This window comes from Oxyura jamaicensis, chromosome 5 (assembly GCF_011077185.1).
Source record: "Oxyura jamaicensis isolate SHBP4307 breed ruddy duck chromosome 5, BPBGC_Ojam_1.0, whole genome shotgun sequence".
Classification (NCBI taxonomy): domain Eukaryota; kingdom Metazoa; phylum Chordata; class Aves; order Anseriformes; family Anatidae; genus Oxyura; species Oxyura jamaicensis.
Window position 1 is genome coordinate 6,712,922 of NC_048897.1, and position 19,520 is coordinate 6,732,441.

At 36.5% G+C, this 19,520-nt stretch overlaps 1 protein-coding gene across 1 annotated transcript in view; it reads right to left on the reverse strand.

Annotated features, from left to right (window-relative positions):
• Nucleotides 1-19,520, reverse strand: part of PDHX (pyruvate dehydrogenase complex component X) — a 43,764-nt gene that overhangs the window by 19,025 nt on the left and 5,219 nt on the right. The window contains exons 2-5 of the mRNA XM_035327503.1: nucleotides 17,232-17,315; nucleotides 12,801-12,901; nucleotides 5,519-5,727; nucleotides 3,523-3,621 (exon numbers count right to left, since the gene is read on the reverse strand). Coding sequence (XP_035183394.1) covers nucleotides 3,523-3,621; nucleotides 5,519-5,727; nucleotides 12,801-12,901; nucleotides 17,232-17,315 — 493 coding nt within the window. The remainder of the gene's footprint in view (nucleotides 1-3,522; nucleotides 3,622-5,518; nucleotides 5,728-12,800; nucleotides 12,902-17,231; nucleotides 17,316-19,520) is intronic.

Here is a 19,520-nt window from a genome sequence, read left to right on the forward strand (position 1 = left end):
CCCCCCCCCCCAAGAGGATTAGAGTTCACTGAATGAAAATCATCCTCTAGCATTACAATTTCAGATTAAAAAAAAAGTAACTACATGATGTAATGCAACTTTCCTACTTAGCATACTAGGAGCCTAGAAGCTACCAAAAATTACTTAATGGTTTTAACTTGGCAGCCATAAGACAGACCATCTGCTCATTATATTATTCCCATATTACATACGATAAAGCTTTAATAACTTTTTATATATTTAAAGTTAAGAAAATGTTTTAAAATTACTTCCATGTATTATGCAAATGGCATACAAAACAGATGGCCCTACCTACCATAGCCAAGTCAAAATGCTTTAATGATTTTGATGGCTTTCAGTACATTAACTGAAAAATTTATAGCTACAATTGAGCTTATTTTTAAACTAGAATATTTACTGAGGCGTTTTTGAATTTTGCGCGAGTACGAGATAGACATTTTTTTATTTTTAAACTACCTACTACACATGACTTAACAGATTAAGAAAAATAGGCACATCAGTATTATGACTGTCATGGGTGCAAGATTGGGAGCCTGAACATAAGATGGAGGAGCCACCAAAATATATCAAATTAAACATTTCTGTACAATGTCAAAAAGAGACATTTCATCAGAACTGGAAAGGAAAGATGTGACCATCCCTTCTGTGCTACTTTATAAACTCCCTATCAATACAGGATAGTATTGGAGAAACATGAGAGGAATACAGAAACATGTAAGAGAGCAATCTGCCCAGGGAAGATACCAGAGCTTGGTGAACATTTGTTAAACAACAGTATGCTATACCAAACTGTTATTATTAGAAGTATGCAAATTATGGCAACTCTTCAGTTTAACCACTACTACAGAAATGTGCAGACTAACACTTTCTACTTCATCATGTTAGCCAAAACACAAAAAACGGCCATAGTGAACTGTGTACTGTGCTCAGAATATACTTTATATCCTCTAACTTGCCCATTTCACACACACGCCTAATAATCACTGAAGATCCAGTGTTGGCACCATGAGATGCACATACAGTAGCATACCCTGGTGGCAGTTATTGTTACTAAATTTCCTCAGTCTCCTTCACCTGAACATCTGATTACTCTATTCATAGATATCTTGGGAGAGGGAAAAGGTGAGCAGAGAATGTTACACACGGCTTCTACTGCACCATCGATGTTATAAAAGGAACTCATTCCTATAGTGACAGCTGATAAGCTGTATGAAGCATAGATACCACTGCAGGTCTACACTTAATATATTCACATAAAATGACTCGTTGGAAACCCATCACTACATAAGTGTCCTATATCTTATTTGCAAGGGGAAAACATAAATGCCGAGAAATTCTGAAATCCTCAATCACATCTAACTTAGTGACAGCAGGTAGGAAGGTACAGATGGAATGACCATGTCCTCAGAAGACCAGTTACTGCTGGTAACTAACACACCCACCTTTTACTGTTTGCATTTACAAATCCCTACATCATCAGCAAACATGATGAGAAAGGGCAGAAGCAGTCTGAGACAATCAACAACTTTAACAGTTCTCCCAAAACCAGTGTCTGAGCTGATGACTAGAAACATGGTGTAACAGAAGTTGACTGACTTTCTGTTAATACATTAATTTTCTAGCATATTTCTGAAGAAAGCACAAGACACTGCTTAAAGAAAATAAACCACTCCCAAACAAAACCAAGCAGAACAAGGAATATAGTAATTAAGACTTGAAGGAAATAAACTATCAGCCCACTAAGGGAGCAAATTGTGACAGAAAACTATCAACTGAAATCACCTATTTCTGTTAAAAATAAATGTTACAGTGCATTAAATCTAAAGATATCAAGCTGGGGGAAAAGAATCTTGCTTTCTTACATAACTCACTAACCTTTGTTGTTTCTTGTACTCTGAAACTTGGATTTCAACAATGTTAAAAAGTCTTGGATTTAACCAAGGAAACTTGGTGTTTAATAGTGAAAATTGAACCTGCTACACTCCCTCAAAGAATCAATCACTAGTTCAGTTCGAAACAAGACTATGAGTCACTCAGCTATCAAGTATGGCATGTATTTAACAGGAATCTCAAGTTAGCAGAAGTACTATTTCCCTGAATGTCTGTAGCAGCTTTCTACAAAAAATCTAAAACATTTCATTTCCAAGTATACTAGCAGAGCCTGGAGGCACCTGAAAGGCTAATACCATTTCAAAGTAATGGTTCAAAAAATCTGTCTGCATTTTAAAATGTATTTTCAAACTCAAGGCTTTTGTATGAAAGAGATGTTTTGAAAAAATAAGATTGTTAGTCAGAACATTTTCATAGTTACAGAAATCTCTTTGCTACATCTCCATGACAACTAGGGAATGTTAATTAGGTGTTTCAAAGTCCTGGAGGGTTTCCACCTGCCATAGACTAGTAACGCACCACAAAATACCATTACAATTGCATAATGAAGAAAATCCCATATAATTTGTTGCTGTACATAGCACATTCTATCTAGTCAAATCCCTATTTTAACTCAATTCAGCCAGAGACTATATGAAAAAGTTTTAAAAAGGAAAAAACTTCCATGGTCTGCTTTTCCTGTACATTTCAGTTACAATAACCTAGCTTTGTATGGAAACAAAATTATAGCAGCTAACAAGGGCTGTGTAGGTGAATGATGGCATCAGTCACAAATAAGTTAACTTAGAACAAAACCAAGAATTTCTACAAAAAGTTATCTTCGATAGCTTTGCACACAACTAATGCAAAGATAATATACCATTTCAAGGCTAAGCATTCTGAACCTACCACAATACCTTTTTACACACAAGCTCCTAACTCCAAGGGTTGAGAGTTAATCAGTAGAACAGAATACTCAGAATAATATTGAACTACTAGAAGACTGATCACAACAAACCAGAGCTGTAAATATTCCTTAAACTAAATATAGGAAAAACAACAACAACAAACCTAACAAATGGGAGAAAAATAGAACTCTTGGATTTCATTCATACCATACACACATTTCATTGCTCTCCCCATTTTAACTAAAAGGAGAGCAAATTAAATCCTGACAGATTTCATAGCTGAACTTCAGTGAAAGAAGAAAAACATCTGAATTCATCAAAGAATAGGATCTGAAGAAAAAAAGTCTGCTGTTACTTTGTTTTGGCTCTTAATCTCTGAGTAGGGAACAATAGTTTAGATTCACGACAGTAGCTAACACATTGTTGTCAAGGCACTGATAGCCACTGTTAATGTGGCAGCAGTACCATACAATTCACATTGAATACAAAAACAAAAATCTATTTGTTTTGAAGTTAAAGGCTTCTTAAAGTATCTCCTAACCTATTGTCCCCATCTGCTTGACAGGTTCTTCAAATTACACTAGGCAACTCCTCTGAAGAAAAATCTGGAAGAAAGAGATGGCTTTTATGAAAATAGACTTTTCAATTTCATGGAGATTGCTCTTGGTTCAAAGGAAGAAATAAAGGAATATGAGGTTGTATGTTTACTGAAATATCTACATACTCCTTAGTGAAGATTCCTCGAGGCCCAGAAGGTGTAACATTGCTTGGATCTAGTCCATGTGTCTCCAGAATATGGCGAGCTGCAGGACTTAAGCGAACCCTAAGGAAATGAGGAGGAAAATAAACTATTGAAAACAGTAAGGTTTACTTCTTTTGTTTACTGCAAGAGAAATTATACAATTTATGCTGTTTTGTGCAAGCAACAGCTGGGGAAGAAAACAGTTCTATGCAAAACTGTGATCCTAATACTAAAGACAGACTCTTCCCCCTTACCAAGCTTCAATACCAGGTTGAATTTAAAAGCACAACAGTGATTTACAGGAACTAAAAGAACGAGTAGAAAACCCATCTTCAAATTTTCCTTCCTCAGCAGTACAGTAGGAAGGAGTTGTCAGTGCAGAACCAAATACATTCTTTAAGACTAGCTTGTAGTAACATAAAAAATGAGTTTCAGAAATTTGGACAAAAGGGTTGCTCATCTCTACTATTTGTTTGCTTAGTTGGCTATGACTAATGCAGTTTAATTCTTATTATAACATTATTTTTCCCTTGCTTCCATTTTATTTTATAGTATTGATCTAATGAAGCAGATGCTCTTTGGGAAAGCAAGTCATATAGATGTAGCTGCATCATTTAGTATCTGCTTTGGAAGACTAAATATTAACTCATCCCACACTCAAACATACCTATTCCTTATTTCCTGAAGGAGAATATGTTTGCACTATGCCAAATTTAAGGACTGTCCATACGTCCTTGTCAAAAGAACACATCGTAAACGATAATTTGATGCCAAAGATGCTAATGCATCTCTGGAATTAACAGCTGCAGAGAAACAGTTGCACTTTTGACAAAAAAACAAAACTTAATCCTTTCAAGCGCATGGATAATTGTCCTACAAGTAACATTTGAGCATTGACCAAATGACCACTCAGTTGGTTCCACGTGTCTTTCACTTGCATTAGAATAGCCCAAATGATGGTATCAAATGTGAACACAGCAAACCAAATTAGCAAAGTAAAGTGGTTTAAAAACAAGCAAACAAAAAAATCCACAAAAACAAACAAACAAACAAACAAAACCCCAAACAAATGAAAACAACCCAAACCAGAACAGTTTGAGTAGCACATGCTGCCAAAATGAGACTTCCCCATTCTTTTCTTTAATAGGCTGACTTCACAGCTTTAATATGTTATAATTCACTCCAAGTGGGGAGTAACACCCTTGGCTGACTTGATATTTTGTTTGCTTGTATAACGACATAACCTAATCAAAAATCTCCACCACAGTCATTTACCAACTCTAACATAAAATTGCTGTTTGAATAAAACTCTTCAGTTGGAGTATCAGTAGAAATGTCTCACGTGCAGCCTGCAATACATTACTGTTACCTGCCTAACACTTTGGGGTTTATATATTTGCTTTCTAAGATGTTTGCAAATGCTTACCATAGCCAAACATAAAAAACAAACAATCAACAACAACAAAAAACAACCTAACAAAGAGCATACAAACCACAAACTCATGATCTTGAGTTTTTCACAATTCTGTTAGGAAAATGAATTTTTTTTTTCCTAATTTTAAAAAGTGGAAGAACTTAGCATGTTTGGAGTGAGCCATTTGTTGTTAGTCTTTTTTTTAGGATAAAGCAAGTTAAACTGATCATCTGGTAAGTATCTAATGATAAGCATTAGCATCCATCATATGTAAAAACAACTTTTTCCTCATTTAACCTTAGAATACTTCATAAAGCAATTATGTATCAGAATAAAAGCACATTAACAGAAGTTGCTCTAATAAAAGTATGTTGCTTGAATTGACTTTTTGGGTGTACAAGCACAAAAATATTCTGAGAAGGCAAGCTTTACTACATCACACATACTGAAACACTCTCTTAAATAATAGCTTAATACTAGGTAAGAAGGGAAAAATATTCTTCTTGGTTCAGCTCTACTGATCTAACTGAATAAGAGTTCCATTTCATGAGCACGGAAACTCACTGCAATTTTCCAGGTGGATGTTCCAGTTTAGGAGGAGGGGTTGAAACTGAAGGACTTGCAGGAGTTGAAGTAGGTGCAGCTGCTGGTGGAGCCAGAGAAGATGGATCACTAACATCAGCTGGTATTTCAACCTGCTTCCAGTCCTGTCCTTCTTCTACCAGCAGACCAATTAGTGAGCCCAAGCGTACATTTTTGCTTCCTTCTTCCACCTAAATTTAAAGCAATGAGAACATTAAGTTATATATTGCATTGTCTAGACTAACATGGCTAAAAAGGGTAGATGTAAAAACTTCAGGCATATTAATGACACTTCATCAGGAAAATATATCCCATTTTATTTCTACTATTAATAAAGAAGACTCATGACAGAAATTAAGTACAGCTGCTATTTTAAGGTGAAAGGGAAATATTAACTTACATTAATGCCTCAAAATCCCATACATCTAAAGTTAGCTAGCATTCAGAAGTTAAAGTGAGGAAACTCAGAGTACCTCGGGGGGGGCGCGGGGGGCGGGGGGCCCCGTTAGCTACTGAAAATGAGCGTGGATGCCTAATCTTTGGAAACAAAGCCTGAAAATTTTGCTGTTTATGTACAGTGAGATACTTTGAGATATCCACACTGTATCTAGTAATGGTACTTTTTAAAAACACAACTTTGTAAATTCAGAAGCTGAAAAACAGAAGCCCCAACCCCATAGCAACAACTTCTTTTTGAAAAAGATAACACTTGCTTCATGCTATCATCCACTGCTAAAATTTGTCTATTTTAACGTAACTGGTGCCAAATAACAAGTGTGTCCCAAAGAAAATGCCAGCACTTGTGATATACAATTCACTATTTCAGATAACATCTGAACAGAAATCTTGCAGAAATAATATAATGTAATTAGACCAGATAAGGCCAATCTGTTCCAGATGTTCCTTTCAAAATTAAAAGACGTGTACCACAATCAAAATAGCCTTTTGATGCTTTGTCAGATAAAAGCATGGACTTCAAATAAAAAAAAAAACAACAACATTGACTTAGTAACCTAATGAATTACTCCACAATAGGGTAGTCTTATGGTCTTTGGAATGGTTGCAGAAGTAGAACTCTCTAGATCCTCAAAAGCAGTAACGTTTCCAGGGCATCATGCCAGAAATTAAAATAGCTCCTGGGACCACAGGTAGCCACATATAACTTAGACTGTACCAAGCTCAAATAGAGTTAATTTCCAAACAAAGGAAACACACACTAAAGCTCCACATAAAGCCATATTGCACAAACATTGGCCTCAGACAGAGTTAGTACACATCTATCTGCACTGCTGACATTTTGACCAAGAAAATGCAAATCACTTTCAAATGTTTGAAAAGTCCAAACTAAAAACTAGACAAAAAAATAAATAGATATACATAGCATTGAGTGTAATATTGCTCTTAGTAGTTTAATCAAGTTTTGTATACACTTAAACACTAATAAAGTAGAATGCTGTAAAACTGTAAAAAGTGTACTAGGCAGATGCAGATACTAGAACATTATTATTCAGGGAACATGGTTGTCTGCACACTGACCTCCTCTGACAGAACACATCAGATTTCAGTGGATTACCTGTCCCCTTCCCTAGAAGGGCCAACACTAGATGTAAGAATGAACAACAAAGCCAGTCTGTTCTGAGTATAGTCTCATAAAGCATTTCACATTTATAGCTTTGTTGGTCCGCTTCGTCTTCTCCTAGGAACACTACATAAATTTTGGTGTAATACTTCTTTTTTAAAAAGAGTATTCATTACATGTGGAAAAAAAACAACTAAGACAAATCAATATTTCTTGACTGATCTCTTGATGCACTTTTCTCCATTGAAGTGCTCAAGATTTGACTTTTTTTTTTTTTTGAGTTTCAGTTTTTTGGATGATTTTAAAGTACCTGGGAATAACAGAGTGCCAAGCAAAACTCCTGAACTGCTTAGTGTAAAGCTGAAAGACCCTATAACAGAAAAGTCCATTGATAAGCAAGGTCATTGATTGAAAGGTATGTTGATAAGTGTAACTGCATAAGCTAGCAGTATTACTATCACTCATAACCAAATAAAACAGCAGCTTGAAGCAGATGGAAACACAACCTACCTAACATAGCCACTGAAAACACAAAAATGGGTAAAAAGAAAACTATGCTATGAACAAAAAAAATACTGAAATTATTCAGTCTAATAATTTTATAGCATTATCTTATTTAGCACCGAACAAGGCATTTAAAAACCTCCATTTGTCACAGTAGTAATCAGATGTTTGATGCTGAATACAAGATTCATACCAATGACAACACAAATGTCCCACAAGTTCAAAATACTTCCCGTGTTAATATGTAGCAGCAAATTTTGTTTTGCAAAATAAGAATTCACCATTTTTTTGGGCATGTTTTCATTCCTTTACAAAGGCATGCATGTACAATAAAGAACAGCTCTATTTTGAGAAGCAGTCTATATATTGTACCTGAACAGACCAGTAAGCACTAGGATATGCTTGTGGTGTTAATTCTTCATTGCAACTTTGGTCTAAGAGTGCTTTAATGGTACTACGATTGCACATGCAGAAATCCAACAGGGATGGTTGACCATTCAGCAATGTAACAATTCTACTAGTCAGCATTGCATGAGCATTCAAACCCACCAACAGTCCTCACAGCGAGCCTATTGTGCTATTTCTCATATTCATTACTCCTCAAGATAAAAAGCTGTGAAAACTCCAGCATTCCTTAATTTCCAGTACAAGTTTCCAAACCAGATGAATGCACAGTTTATATTTTTAAGAACACGTGTTTTTAAAAATATTTTCATAAATAAATATACATGCATACAGCTTTTGCAGCTCAGAACTGGAAGAGAGAGACAAAAAATGTGATATCAATTCACTTTTTGTCTCCTGGATTTTTTAATCACATCTTCTACATTTCCAAAATTCACAATACCAGAAGACTCCTTTGCATAAGTCTCAATGAACCCTGGAGCTAAAATAAGTAGTTTCACAGTATTTCTATTACTCTGTGTTTAAGCATAACCCAGAAGATTTTAAAAAATCCTAGCTTAGCTGACAAATCAGCAGAGCACAGCCGAGCCATGCCAGGGAGAAAAAGCTGGAGGAGATACTCCTCTGTGAAATTAAAGTTTCCTCTGAGCTGGTGCCACTGCAACACAGTGGCAAGTAAGGTGGACAGAACTCACACTGGAAGCTTTATACAAAATAGTTTCTGTTCATAGCAATTCTCATTTAGGTCATGAATGAGAAAATGGTAATGGATTTTAAATACAGTTCTTTAAAACAATCATTCATCCTCTGTTTTCAGTCCAAATTGAACTAAGTATTTTAGGCAAAAAAAAAAGTCAGTTAATTTAAGAACTAACACTACTGAAAGCATAATCACCTTTCTGAAATTACCCTGCTAAAGTTTTAATTCACTCATTTAAGTTTTTAGTGCATTTTATACCAAGTCAGACATGATCATTAAAAGACAGATTCAGAGAGAAAAGGAATGTATGCTTATGGACCTATTTTATTCTTAGCCTGCTCTTTCTTATATCATACACACTTGCAGCATACAGTCATTAAAAAAACAGGGTTAGAGAAGCCTGAATTCCTTTAGTCTAATGAACCTTACCTCTTTAAAGGTTAAAAACCAGTGTTAGTTTGCATTTATTTGACTCAGTTTTTCACTCAGTTAACATAGTGCAGAACTGTAGCTGGAATCAAACAATGTAAAACCATTGCCTCGTTTCTTTTAGGAAATGAGTAAACTTCAGCTGGTTTGACCACTAAATGCATTGTACTTGTTCTTAATTCCCTGTCAACTACATCACATTTGAAACTTTTGAGATGGTCTTTGAAAGGATAGCCTCTTCAATATGAAATCGTCTCCCCATCCACAAACCTGAGCTTAATGTCATAAATTCAGCACAGAAGTCTACTGAACATCCAGTATAGTGCAGGATACTGAGAAAAGACTATCAAGAATTGTACTCAAGCTAAAAATAAATAAATAAAAAGAACAGCAAAATCACATCCTATTGTTCCCCTATTATTTCAGTTCCCAAAAATGTCAGGTTCATTCTATACTTTAGTTTTAGTTTAATATCTATCCTGTATTACAGTATTTAAGCCCACCATTTCCAGATTCCAAAATGGAATATTAACCCATTAAAAATTCATTTGGCATAATAATCTGTTCATGCTACTCCAATAACGCTGTCTCTCTTCCCTTAATCTGAAGACATTACAGCTATTATCCCCCTTGAGACATCTCCTTCTCAGACTCAGCTTCCAGTGTATGAGTGTTACTGGATGGTGTGGATGCCTTGGCTAAGGTTCAACGCCACTGCTAGAGAATCTAACAGCTGCCACTGTTGAACGTTGCTAGAGAGTCTAGTTTTGATTTAAAAAAAAGTGCACCACAACAGCAAAATATAAATAAGTAAATTTTGGAATCTGGAATGTTTTTGGAATACAATGCAGGGAACAGGAAAAACGCAGTTTCTGAAATACTAATGCTATCTGTAGTCATCATGAATCACTTCTAAAGATGCTTGCAAGTCAGCACTGAAGTCTACTATCCTACCCTTTATGCCTCTTGGGCTAGCATACTTTAAGAATTTTGACACAGAATCCCCATGTCTCCTCTTCACATAATCTCACAAAGCAGTATCTGAAAATGCAGAATAGGTACTTCCTATTGAAGAAAAAAATGAAGAAGGTTGCACAATAATTTTCAGAAACATTCAAAACTGAAGATGAAAGAATTAAAAATAGTGAAAGCATTACTCATCTGCCAGTTATGAAAATAGCAATATGAAGACCAAAAAAAAAAGTCCCCACGCTTTTAGAAGTGTCTGCTGTGAGATTTGTTCTGGATGTTCTGGAATACCAGAATGGATTCTCTGAAAATTACTAGATGTGTTGATATGCAGATGAATGCAACAACTCAAGAGTTTTATCAAGGTGCTACAAAAAAAAAAAAAAAAAGAAAAAGAAAAAGGATCTAGGGAAAATTACTATTTATCAATGTAAATTACAAGAAGGAAAAGGTTTACAAACTTCTTATTTATATGAACTACTGATTGAAATACAAGTTTTCTTGTAGAAATTGCATGCTAATAATGAGTTCTTATAAACCCTGACAAGCTTAATTTGCAGCTGCATTCCATCCTAGATCACTTCTCCCAAAACACCTCCTACCTATTTTGATGTATTCATTTTTGCAAAGAATATTCCCTTTGCTCATACCAAAAAGGAAGATGCTAAACGGACCATCACTTCTTAAATGCTCCCACAGACAAAAGCAAGTACTCGCCCCTTTTTGCAAAGGGTAGTTAGCTACTCAAATACATTCTGCTACAACTGCATTTTCGTACAACAGCAATAGGCAGTGTAATATACCAACCCAACTAGCTTTTGTAATAGCAGCACAAACAAGTCTCACTGTGGGCAGGGTAGAATTTCATCTTGCATGCTGTTGGCTCGAGGAACTAGTTATAGCTATGCCCGTTCTGTAATTTTCTAAATAGCTAGTTTACAACTAGTAGCAGTATGTCTATATACCCCCACAACCCCATCTCTTGATGAGATATTCCCTAAATGAGACCTCCCTGACCAAATTACATTTTAGCTACTATAAAAATTTGTCATCAACAGCATTCTCTTTCAGAGCATAATTGCAGTTCTCATTAATTAATTGTAGGGCAGTTACCAGAGTAACACTGTTTAGCTGACACCAAGCATATGGGAAGGTTATCTCCTGCCACTTTAATTAAGCTATTGTTTCAGAGCAGGAGCCATCTTTCATAGACCTAGCCTTAGAAAATGGCATTAGAGAGAACTAATGCAATCGTTATTTTTCATCTTCAGGACAGTACCTAAGAAAATTGGTTTTACACTTCGTAAGATTTTAAGAAATTGATAGAAAAGGAAGGATGATACTGTGATTAAGCTACTGAACTGAAACTTAAGACAAAATTCAAGTCCCTGTCTATATGTGAGTCTTTGCTTTTACCTCACTGAAGCAGCACAAGATCTCTGCTCTTTAGATGCCTACTTGCAAAACAAAAACATTTAAAAAAATGGGAAAAATATCCATATGCCATTGGCTTGAAAATCCAAGATCAGTCCTAAATCTGCTTCAAAGAAGGAGTATTTATTCTTGTACTAACACTGTTCTTCAATTCATGCAGTTTCTCCCCTTGGTGTGGGTGCAATCAAATACTTTGATTTTGCAGTCAACATAAATCTACGTTGCTAAGCCCAAGCAACCAAGATCCTTCCCAAACACAGCCAACTCTTAAGTAACTCTGCTCAGCATCCTTCCTCCGGACATTTATCTTTTGTGGCAACAGGTAACCGAAACTGTTTATAGGAACCCAAATAACATCAAAATGCCACTCATCTTCTTGCATTTTACTTCTCCATCTCTACATTTTGTCCACTCCCTTCTTCCCCAACACACCACTTTGAACTAAATGCTTCTATAAAGAGTTTCATTATCTACTGCACTTATATGACGAAACAATTTCTCAAAAGTTCTTATTCAAAACTCTTCCAATTCACTGTGAATGGAGGGGGAAAACATCTACTATACTCCCACCAGCATGAAAATGAGACAGTTTTGAATTTTTTGAGTAGTAAGCAGTTTGGGAAAGAAATGCATAAGAAACAGGAAAGGGAGAAAAATTGTGGTCCTCTCAAGCAAACCACATGGTTGGATTCTTTTGAGTGTAAGGAATGAAGCCTATAATTTATCCATGGTATCCATTTAGAATGGGGTAGAGACTAGACTACAAGCACCACGCAAATTATGCTTATAAAAAAAGTGTGGTTTGCAAGAAAGAGTACGTTAAGGCTTCATTAATCATTTCACACACAGGAACAACAGAAGATTGCTACCATACTGTCGGTTAAAGCACCACTCAGAACTACATATTCCAAGTGACTGTCACTTTTTTTCTCTCTGAGAAAGAGAAGTCAAACTGCAATATTTCACAGGTATAACTCATAAGGAACAAAAGATATAACGTAATACAACTCAGTTGGATAACTGACTATCTCTCTCTAGATATGTCTAGAGATTACAAATTCGAGTGGTCTGGTATATGTACTGATATAAATACAGCAATTATTTCTCACTAGGAATGCAAATAAGTGCATTATACTAAGATCTGAGCAGACTGAAAGCTATCTGTCTAAACTAGTTTTTAAGGCACTATGCTAAACAACAGTCTCAAGAGAAATTGTAACATCCTACTCAAACAGAATCCCTACCAGTATTTTTGCCAATACACCATCATCACTTGATTCCATGGTAACCACCGCTTTGTCTGTTTCAATTTCACACAACGCATCTCCAGCATTCACCGTTTCACCTGCAAAATATAACAGAACTTAAGAATACTTAGACTAAAGTTTCTTTCAGAACTATTTAACCACGGAAGACAGACACTTAAACATATAATACAGGCACTTTACATTCTTAAATGCATACTATAGCTAGCAGATTCCCCATCATGATTTATCGTGATATATTGTATCTTTCAATTCCAAATATGAACACTAAAATTCAGAGACAGAAACCGCAGCAGCAGTACATTAACACATTCATTAAATTCCAAATAGCATTGTTTATAGTAGGCTTTCCAAAAGTAAGTACACACACACAATTAAATTTGCACAAGACCATCAATCAGTAGCACTGCCACAAATACAATCCTCGGCCTTCCATTTTCATTGCTAGTCATAAGCCTAAGCACGATGTTTAAACCTGTAATTATTAAGATAATGGTCTTAGTCAGCAGTGTCTGTAACCAAGTATTACAGTTTGTACCTATACTATCAAAGATTAAAAAAAAAAAATATCTCAGGAACTTGAATCTTTTTGGCAAGCTTATCTGCAGGCTTGCTTCCTCAATCTCATACAATCAAAAGAGGTCTTATAGAAATGAATTTACTTTGTGAAATAAAAATATGCGCAAATGTTAGAATCTGCTTTTGCAACATTACAGAAATCCAAGTAGAATAATTTTGAAGTCTACCCTTCCCCTGCTTTTCAAGTATACCTATAACTGTGGGCACATGATAAAATTACATTGGGTCTGGAATCCTTCAACATACCAATGCTAACCAGATGGCCTACATTAAAACTGAAATTACACTGAATAACTTTGAGGTAGTTGAATGCTTTGGCCTCCAACAAAATATGATACTTTTCCTTATAGAGCACTGAAAAATGGGGTCAATATGTACAAGTCTAAGATGTACAGGTGTTAATATTTCCCCAGTACCATAAAAAAAAAAAAACTTGTGCAGGTTACAACCTGTATTTAGGTATATGATACACTTTTAAAATCTTATTAGTAAATCACTGCCTGTTTCAAAACTACCTCAATTAGAGGGGAAAAATAAAGCATTATACGATTCTTGTGATCTCAGCAGTAACAACAGAAGCATTAAAAGCTCAACCAATTACATAGTTCTAGATGTTGTAAAAATTCCTATTGTGGAACTTGGCAGGGGAGGTCACAAAGTAGCACCTGATTATTTAATTTAGTAGTCTAATTGCCACGCCGCACTTTGTGATAACTAGAGCATAAACAGTCTACACAGGAAACTAAATTTCCAGGCTTTATATCTGTGGCTTAATCCCATTGGATCATTAATTCAAGTGGCCTATATATCATCAGATCATTAGGTAAGTACTTCATAGATGTTAAGAAACCAAATCGTTGGGCAAATTGTGCAATCTACAAGGCTATGATAGGCAAGCAAAAAGGAGCTTAATTCTGTATCTTAGTCTCTTCTTCCAGCCTGTAATCAATCTGTAACTGTTCTGCACCTTTAAAAAGAAATTTTGCTATTGGAGGCTGCTTAGCACTAACTCTAACAGTGCAAGCTAGGCAAAACAAATTTCATGTGATTGTCCCTTACAACTCATCTCGTAACTTAGATACATGGGGCTGTTCACAGAGAGGTGAGGATTCCCTTACAAAGGGAAGGCAAGAGGAGGAGTCTTCAGGGAGATGGGCAAACCACTTTTCCATTACTTTTTGTTTTGTTTTCCCTTCCTTAGGGAATAATGCAGCCAAGAAGTGGACAAAAATCTGGAATGAAACTGTTCGTACGCAATTTCAAGAACAATTTATAGCAGCCTTCAAAATTTCACAGGTTTCAGTATCTCAGTGCTATAGAAAGGATCTTAGTTATTTTCAGTAGACTGCAAAAATTTGTGATCACTCCTAAATAGCACCCACTTTGATGTCAATTACAAATCAGCTTTCCCAGCAGAGATGTTTGGAATGAAGAGCTTTGCAAAATGTGTCTATTTTGATGCTTTCTCATGAGAAAGCAGTGTTTCCAACAGAGGTTGCCTGAATGGTAGCTGAGATTATATATAATGCACTTGAATTTTTTTTTTTAACCTCCCCCCTCTCCCTTTTTTCTTATTTAAGTGATTAATTGCTTATAGCTAGACTGAATGATTAGTATTCCTGCTGAAGCTGACTTTCCTTCTAGGAAATCATATCCAATTGGCATTCAGTAGCCCGAACCCTCCATTCAATTGCTTGCAGACAAGTATCCAAATCACAAGATACAAAGTGCATTCCTTGGTACTCTTTGCAAATCAAATCAAAGTTGACTGAGCATAGAGACTGAACTCCCTGGAGGTGATGTCTCATAAGAAGGCCAAGTTACACTGCATTGGGAAACTGCTAGCACTGTTGCCTGGTCTGTTTCCTGCCCATGATAACGAGAGGGTTTTAGTCTCCAGGGCTGTTATTCTATCATCTTTCATCAACATTAAATTCATACATAATAAATACAAATTTTTAGAAACACAGTTTTGTTTTTAAGTGAAGGTCTTTATTACCCACAGGAATCAATATAAAACTGCATTAACAATGAGAGAGAAAGACTAAAGCTGTCAACTAAATTCAGCATTTTTCTTCTGCTGTACTGAAATCATCTGCCCATCCTGTGAAACTATAAAATGAAAACATTTGATACTTAAACAAAGAGCAGAAAAATGATTGAGTAGTATTCTCCTGACCCCTGCTGGTTCTAGTGGAGAACACCACTTCATATGCAATCACCAGCATTCTTCTGTGAATTGCTTGGCAATATTTATTTTCTTGGATATGAGATTATCAAACATTTATATTCCCTTTTTAAATGTTATTATGTTTATTTTCCAGACTTCCAGAGGGGGGAAAAAAAGTTCGCTGGTACTTCTGTGACCACAGTTAGTTCCTGACAAGGCAATATCCTATACTTAGATTTGGTCTTGCTTTGAAGTGGCAAGTATAACAATGAAAATCCTAAAATAGCTTCTCAAACCCCAACCATCAATTAAGATTTAATTTTAATTTAGATAAAATACTTGTATTTTCCTTTTGCATTGTGTTTGGAATGTAGCGGGAAGAAAAATCACTGTATAGCAGTTACATCCTAGGACCAGCTTATGAGGAAAACCGATTCATGCGTTTTATGAACAAACTATCACATTCTTCCTCATAAATTCTTCAGAAATTCTTACCAGAAGCAAAACATCATGTCCATTACTAGAGGATCTCTGAGCTGTAATGTTGTATCTGTCTACCTCCCAGAACATATTCAAAACAGATACAAGTGAAGTACTCCAGTAATACAGCAATGGAGGATGTACGAACACTTAAAAGGCTAGCCAAAAGAAAGAAACGACTTATATAGTCAGAACAGTCAAAACGGATGTTTTGGTCAAATGGTGTCTGTCGAAGCTAATGGACTAAGAGATGTGCTTTACTCCAAATGCGCCCACTTCTTCCGAAAAACCAGAGATGTCTGAGGACATGATCTCTATAGTCCCCTAACAGTTCACAATGCATCCTATACAAATGGACAACTGCCACCTGGAATCCCAAACTACAAAGTCTAATTTTAATATTACACTGGAGAAGGAAGAAGGGTAGGAAGAGAGAAGTTATTACTGACAGAACAGGGACTGCTCATCTTTTTTCCCCCACTTAAATACGTTTGTGAAGACACAATGTACACTCAGACTAGTTATCTAGCTACTCCCACATATTTTAACAGAAGTCAATTACTTTTCAGTTGTTAGACCTCTACGATGCCTAGATGACAAGTTTTATTTTGGGGTGGAAGGTTGGGGATTGTTGATTTCTTTTGTACACGTGAAACAAATTTCCCCATTTGGAGAGCAGGCTATGAAACAAATTTAGGTTTTCCTGTCAGTTTTAATTGTTAAACAAAAAGTTAGATGTTAAGAAAGTCCTAAAAAGCAGCTATAAAAAAAACATGCATCTTTTAAGTTATTTCATCACCCACCAGAATAATCAAACAGAAACCCTCCCTAAAGTCAAAGGTTCTCAGGCTTCTAAAGTAACTGTCCATCAAAACAACATTTGGAGTTAAAAGAGAAAACAACAATAAAAAAAAAAAATACACCACACACACCCTGGAATAACCTAATGGAAAATTTTCAAAATATAGTCAAAGCAACCTTTTAGAAGGCAACTAAAGGAAAAATTTTTAAAGCCAACAATTCTAAAGTGGAGTATTGTTCAGGAAGAAAGCATCAACATACCAAACATTTTGCTTCAAAATGCTAAGGTACAACCTGAAAGAATGATCTTATTCTTACAGAATATATAGCTCAAGAATTACAACTGTGGACCTAAGGGGGGAAAAAAAAATAAATCTCACCTTCCTTTTTTAACCATTTCACAATGTTTCCTTCTTCCATTGTAGGAGAAAGGGCAGGCATGAGAACCTTAATTCCAGGTGTACCTGTAAAACAAGATTATTATTATTTAGACTAGATACTTTTCCAGTACAATTATTTTCTCAGTAAATTGGTTAGCTCAAATGAAACTAGAGGTGAATGAATCTGAAGAACAATTGAACAGAATATTCACTAAGATGCTCTTTTCCTAGAACGCACATACAAGCATGCACTGTAAATGCACTCCCAAGAGCACCAAGGGAAGCAAAGCACAAAGCACTGAATCTGTCTGTTACACAGAAAACAGCCAACTTGAATACGAAGCCATAAAAATATAAAGCTTTAAATAAATTGAACCGTCTTAAGTAAAAACACAACATAGACACTTTAGGCCTGATTAAGACAACTTCAGACACTCATGCTGCTTCAGCTTTGAAGCAATTAGTTTTTAAGGGAAACTTTTCCTAGGGCTAAGACTTAGTGCATTATTAAAAATAGACACTAGTATTTCAAGTAGCCCTCAGTTCAGCTTGACCTACTGAACAATGCTTTGGTGGATGGAAGTGAAGCACAGTTATAAGACTTTTGTCCAACAGAAATGTAAACAGAAATAAAATTTACAGCTTGCTTAGAGCTCCAACTATGTGGGTGTTACCATGCAGCGAATGAAAATGCAACAACAAAATATAAACATATATTAGAAGAATATAATCAGCTATCACAAAGTTGTAAATTTTCTTCCTCATATAAATGTCACAAAATTCAAAAGCTGAGCCACCAATACCCTTTGCTTCTTGCATACAAAAGGCATAGGTACTAAGCCAAACTGGGTTTCTCTCTATATATATTTTGTTGTTGTTTCTACATGTAGCCCTGCATATGCTTAGTTCTGCCCCATCAGAGCTTCTCTGAGCAAAGTGTTGGCTAAAATGCCGTGCCACAGCCTCTCATTCACTCCAGGACACATAGTCAAACAAAACAAGTCTCAAAGACAAGTGAGCAGGGAAGGGAGTTCAAACATAAGTCTTGTCAGATATAAGCAAACCCAAAGGAAAGAAAAACACCAGGCACACAAGTGTGCATGCACAGCAATCTCAGTCCTTAAGAGAGGCCAAAACTGCTGCAGTCACAAGAAACTGGATGAGAGGTATTGGTAAGTCACCCGATGGTGTACCCTGATGGGCTATAAAGGACTGGATACTCCATCCACAAATGCCTCAGTGGTATTCACCAGCATTTGTCTCTCTAGTTCTGCAGTCTGATTACAAACATATGAGCACTGTACCCACAAAGCACCTCTTGATCCATCTCAGAGTGCTTCTCTGTCCTCAGATTTCTAGTCATGGGCATGTGTGCGAGGATAGAGTGGGGTGGGAATGTACAGAACGTATCTAGCCAACTGTCAGAGTCATTTCTGACTCTTCACCAAAGGTGAGAGACGTCTAACTTAATTAGGACCCCCGCCTTAATGCTGACTGCAATATTAAGAGCATGCCAAGGCAAAGCATGTAATCCCATTCCCTGAAATTCAGAGTCCTGGATTCCAAGACCAGAAGTTTCATCAATTTTCTCAAAATCTACCACAAACACTGTGTTCCTTCTCCTCTCCACTTCAGACTTTGGATTTTTTTTTCCAGATAACAGATTAAAGCACATTTTTTAAATTAATAAAGCCCCCCTGATCCCAGTACTCCAGACAATGATGAGCTGCCTCCTGCACTGATAAACGGTTCCAGTGTTTATTTATCCCTTTTGCTAGGAAACCTTATCTACTTTGCAGTCTGAAATTGCCCAACTCCAAATTTCAGTGATTGGATCTTATGTCTGATAAAAAACTTAAAAGATTTCTCATTCCAGAGATCTTTCATGGGTAAGTGTCCTATACAGGGACCAGGTAAATTCACAGCCCTTTCTTTCCCATGACAAGCCAAAGATCTGCAGAGTGCCACGTATTTAAGCAATAAAAACCCTGGCTGTGCCACACCACGTACTTGGCACAGCCAGCCAGCAGATCACTGCCACGAGCCAGCCAGCTGAACCTTCCCAGGGCACCTGAACACAGCCGAAGTGGCCCTGCATGGCGTAACACCCACGTGGGACTGCAAACACAAGGCTCGTGCCACAACCGACGCGGGGCCTGCCCAGCATGCCGCCTCCTGCCCTCTGATCCTGGTGCCACGGGGGCACGCAGACATCCAGCTTGTGACACTGGAGATACCCTGCTACCTTCTGCAGAGAGTTATGAGGCCAAACAAATACAGCTCTTTAGG